A 5,269-nucleotide genomic window follows, 5' to 3' on the forward strand; every position below is an offset into this window, starting at 1 on the left:
CGCTCTTATTCTGCAGATACCACATGCAAAGACCTCAAGGTGAGCAAAGCGAAAAGGAAAGAGCCAAGTATTTCCCAGGCGGGTCCCCCACCCTGAGCACACAGGGTCCTTCCTCTCTCCAGCAGCTGCCCGGAACGGGAGCCCTCTGGCCTCCAGTCCTGCCCCTCTGGAGGCTGGTCCTGAGCAGAGAACAAGGAAGATGAGAGGCCGCAAGAGGAAGAAACTAACGGGTGTCAAGGCAGGTATGTGTCCTTGGCTTCCCTACCCCTGCACGAGGCGTCGTTACTGCTTAGTAACCCCTGCCATCCGGCCCTCACGGTGGGTCTTCGGTGGCAGGGTCCAGTCTTCAGGGTGAGCTAAAAGGACGGATTCAGGACCTCCCAGGGGGGTCGGGTCCTCACTCACACGTCTTGTTCCTGCAGCAGCCCACAAGAGCAGCTCCCTGGCCTCCCACCCCAGCGCCTCAGACGCTGTCTCCGAGTTGAAGTCCTGGAGTAAGAGGGAGCAGAGGAGGAACATATGGACTGTCAATCACGTCGAGGGAACAAAACTCAGGATGAACAAGAGGAGAAGACCTAGCTATCGTCCAGAAGACCAAGAAGCCTTCTACCGACTTCTGGGTGTGTGTTCTGAGCCAGTGGAGGGTCAGGTCTCTTCCACACCAAGGATGCCAGGGGCTCAGGGATCGTGGCCGAGACCCCCCTGGGGCTTGGAGCTGTGAGGTGTCCCAGTGGTGCAGAGACAGACCACCAGGCTTTCATGTTCTGGTTCTGCTGTGGTGTTGATGGGTTTTCCTCTGAGACAAGCTCTTGGAGGGAGAAGGGAAAAAGAGACTCATGGCTATGTTCAATGATCAAGACATTTTAGGACAAAGCAAGGGGGAAATTCCCTGCCCATATTTATTCCATCCAGTTAAGGTTTCAGAGATCAGTGATGAAAGGACCAACTAGATTTTGCTGTCTTGATGGTCAAAGTGGGAGAAGGCCCAGAATAATTACAAAAGTAAGTAATTTGCCAGTGACAAATGCAGAGAAGGAAAATTCTGGAAAGGTAATGACACCTGAATATTCATTGGCAGGACTGATGCTGAAGCTCCAGGACTTTGGCCACCTGATGCAAAGAGTTGACTCAGAAAAGATCAACAACATCAATGACACCTAGGGGCTTCCCAGGTGGCACTAGTGGTAAAGAACCTATCTGCCAACGCAGGAGGCATAAGAGATTCAGGTTCAAACCCTGGGTTGGGAAGATCCCCTGGAGGAGGGCATGGCAACCCACTCCAGTACTCTTGCCTGGAGAATCCCATGGACAGAGGAGCCTGGCGGGCTAGTCCATAGCGTTGCAAAGAGTTGGACAGAACTGAAGGGACACAGCACAATGGCACCTAGAGGTGGGCTGTGGACAAGAGTGGGAGCTTTGCGGCACAGATGCTCCGGGAAGGTCTGCAGAGGTGACGTCACGACCTGAGGCAGGCTCCAGTGCGGCAGGTCGGGGATGAGGCAGAAATGACACTGTCCACTAGTTGCATGCAGTTACTCAGGTTTCACACTGAAATTTAATTTAAACTTCTGAAACTCAGTTCCTGGTTCTCACCAGCCACATTGCATATGCTCAGTAGCCACATATGGCTAACACTACCTTTTTTTTTTTTTTGCTTCACTGGGTGTTCACTGCTGCATTCAGGCTTTTTGCAGTTTCTATGAGCAGGCTTCTCACTGCGGGGGCTTCTCTTGTTGCAGAGCACAGGCCCGGTGCCCAGGCTTCAGTAGTTGCAGCACATGGGCTTAGTTGCCTCACAGCATGTGGAATCCGCCCTCCCAGACCAGGGGTCAGACTCATGTCCCCTGCATCGGCAGGCAGATTCCTATCCGCTACACCACCAGGGAAGTCCTAACAGCCACCACGCTGGATAGAAAGATCTAGACCATTTTCATCATCACAGAGCTGGGAGCCAGGCTTTTGGCTGCTCCCTGTGTCAGGGAGGGCAAAATGATCCATGATCCCTCCATTCTCCCATCTGCACAAATCTCATTGTCCAGGGTAAGGAGTGAAGAACAAGGAGGATCTGATATTCTCAGGTCACCACTGGAAAATGGTGACCTCCAAGGGACGACAACTGTAGCCCCCCCATGAGCCTGCTGGGGGCAGGTGAGGCCAGGTTATTATCTGCAGGAAGTGGCAGAACCCAGGAGAAAGAGGGCAGTATGCCCAGCACCCCCCACCCCAGCTTGGGGGTGGGTATGAACGCCCCACCACCCACACGGGGTGCTTGGCCATCAGATGGGGCAGGACAGCCTTGCACAGTGTGATGAAGTGACAAGGAATGTGGTGCCCAGAGGCCCAAGGCCACATCCAAGCTTTGGCTCCAGGAATACTATGTTAAAACTTTGAGAACCAGGTTCGTATCTCTTCGTGTAGCACACTTATCAACTCCCATGTGTTGGAGATTAAAGAACAGCAGCAAACTCCGAGGCTGAGACCCAGTCTCCCTGTGTCAATGGAAAAAACAGCTTTGTCACTCTTGTTAAAGCTCTGAGCCTCCCAGTGGGGAAGAGAGTTGCCTGCACTCCCTGAAACAGAGGAAGGCAGAGAGGTTTCCTGTCCTCCTCCTCCCTGTGAGCTGAAATCCCACAGCCCCAGACTCGGTGCTCCCAGGCCCTCACGAGATCTCCCTTCCTTTGCAGAGGATCCCGTTATCCAGAGCTTCTTGGAAGCTGACATTTTCCTGAAGGTGTCTGACAAGGTACTCACAGCACTAACATGAGGAGGGACTGCAGGGTCACCACCCCATGGGGGCAGGGACAGAGGACAAGGCGTCAGCCTGGGCAGAAGCCCTGGAGAGACCCACCCCTGGGCCAGCAAGGAGGGCAGGACAAACGCAGTGCCCTGCGCCGGCGCTGAGCATCTCCTCCCGGCCTCCCGTTGTCGCCTCGTCTCCACGTGTCACAGGGCCAGGAGCCCCCCAGCAAGGCCCCCCGGGAGGCTCTCCCACCTGGACGGGGGCGGGGCACACGGCGCATTCAGAGCGCCCTCCTGCCGCCCAGCCCTGGCCCCCGCCCCACCGCCCTGTCTCCACGCAGTACCTGCTGTCCATGGTGGTGGAGTACTTCGGCCGCGTGGGGCTGCCCGGTCACCTCTACAACAGGATCCACTTCTTCCTGGCCCTGTGAGCACTGCCCGGGGGCCCCCAGTGGTGGTCCAAGGCCTTCAAGGGGTCACAGGGTCAGAGGAGGGGGAGGCAACCAGTCAGATCCTGGGGTAAGGGATGCAGCCAGGAGACACCGCGCGCTGCCCGAAGACCGACTGACCCCAGGTGGGACGCCCCGGGGGAACGACGGCAGGCAGAGCTGCGCCCTGGGCCAGACAGGCGTAGTGCCGAGTGGTCTGCATCCAGGTGCCCCAGCCGGCGGGGCTCCCCTGGACCCAGGCCTGGGTACTCTGTCCTGGACACTGGCTCCTGCGGGGTGACCTCGGCAGCCTCCCCACTGCCCCCCTTGCCCTGAGGCTGGGGGTCCTCGCGGGGCCAAGTCCAGCCTGCCCTCTTTCCTGGTGGTAGCTACATTGCCTCCGACATGGAGGAAGACAACCCCATGTCCAAGCGGAGCATCTTCCAGTTCCTGCTGGGCAGGGAGCACTGGCCAGACCTCTACAAGGAGTTCCTCAAGTTGAAGGTGGAATTCTTCCATGCAATGGGGCACCGAGCCTGGGTCACCCCCGAGCTGTGTGAGGAGGTCTGTCTGGGATGAGGGCTGCGGGCCACACCCCAGAGGTGGGGGGGGGGGGGTACTGGGTCCTTCTTCGGGGGGCTTACCCTGCTGTGCTTCCCTTTTAGATCCAGGCTCAGAACCCACATCACTGGGTCTGGAGTCGGGCGCGCCAGTGCGCCCCCTAGGTTCCCACGGAAACGGAGTGGGGAGTGCAGCTGGTCCAAGTGAGTACCAGGCTTCCTGGTGGGGACAATGCCACCCCCCATGCCCTTGCAGTCACCTCCCGGGCTGGTGGGCACAGGGAGGAAGTGCCACTGCGTCCCTGGCTGCATGATTAGCCTAGTAAGCGCTCTGAGAACTCCCAGGGTACAGAAAGTAATTACTGTGTTTATATTAAAATTCTCCCAACGGATTCCATTACAGAATCATGAACTATGCTGTACAAGGTCCCAATTTGCATATCAATCTTTTTTTTTTTTTAGGAAAACTCTTGAAAATTCTGATCTAAGTCATGAAAACGTCTGCAGGGTTTTGATCTGAGTTGAAATTTTTAAATATAAATACATGAAAAACACTGACGTCATCCTTTCTGGAAAGGAGCTATTACCCTGGTGGCTCTTGGGGGGAAAAAAAAGAGAAAGATTAATTCCAGCATGTCATCGAAAGTTCTGTGTGCTGTGCTCCCTGGGCTGGGTCCCTGAAGGATGTGGCAGGGTCTAGCCTCACAAGGATGGAAGGAGCTCCTAGAGCTCTCTGGTCTCTGAACAAATAAGCTCACTGGAAAATAAAGCAGCACACATGTGGAACTGACAGAGGACAGGTGCGGAGACTCAGCGCCTGACAAGCATCACACTCCTCAGTATTTGTTTCCTTTGCCTTCAATTTCGTTTTTATGTGTGGATTTACTTTAAGTGAAGGGAGACCTTCCATGAAAGGCATGAGGAACCCTCCGCCTGGGCTGGAACAATCGTGTGAGCTGAGCCCCTCTGTCTCACTGCAGGGCAGGATGGGGCACACTCTGATCCCAGGAGAAAAAAAAGAGAGACGAGAGCAGGGCGGGTGTGTTCTGAGATAAATCGAGTTTGGTATCAAGTCCCATTCAGCCTCAGTGTTTTATCTGACAACCAAGAATATGTCAGGACCCATACTCCTACCGTACATATCAGGAGTCTCAAATTCCAAAGAAAACAGCATTTTTACCACAATACTAAAAAAAAGAACAGCAGTCACTGGGGCCCCTCTTGGATCTGGCCATCATAAAAACGACGAGGGTGACGCTGATTCTCCCAGAGGCCTTGGTCTGCGCACTTGGAGCTGCGGTCCTGACAGCCTCCTCACTAGGGGGCCTGCCACCCACCCACCACTCTCTCCTCCCCACACTCTCTCCTCCCCCCGGGGGGGCCTCCTCCCCAGGCCCCGGGCAGCCTCAGACAGACGGAAATCACTGGATGGGCCTCCATCCCTCCGCAGGCCTACGGAGCATTGTTTACTGAACCTGCGGGACCAAACCAGCCAGTGGTGCGATGGCCCCTGGCCTCCCAGTGGGTGTCGGCCAACAAGGC

At 55.8% G+C, this 5,269-nt stretch overlaps 1 protein-coding gene across 1 annotated transcript; it reads left to right on the forward strand.

The window, feature by feature from the left end:
* Positions 1-549: 549 nt before the first annotated feature.
* LOC122702858 (putative speedy protein-like protein 3) lies at positions 550-4,229 on the forward strand. The gene is made up of 6 exons (XM_043916762.1): positions 550-620; positions 2,685-2,743; positions 3,081-3,166; positions 3,557-3,731; positions 3,833-3,931; positions 4,190-4,229. The coding sequence occupies exons 1-5, from the start codon at positions 557-559 to the stop codon at positions 3,890-3,892; spliced, it is 444 nt and encodes a 147-aa protein (XP_043772697.1). The 5' UTR covers positions 550-556; the 3' UTR covers positions 3,893-3,931; positions 4,190-4,229.
* The last annotated feature ends 1,040 nt before the right edge of the window (positions 4,230-5,269 follow it).

The sequence above is a fragment of the Cervus elaphus genome, chromosome 11, assembly GCF_910594005.1.
Source record: "Cervus elaphus chromosome 11, mCerEla1.1, whole genome shotgun sequence".
Classification (NCBI taxonomy): domain Eukaryota; kingdom Metazoa; phylum Chordata; class Mammalia; order Artiodactyla; family Cervidae; genus Cervus; species Cervus elaphus.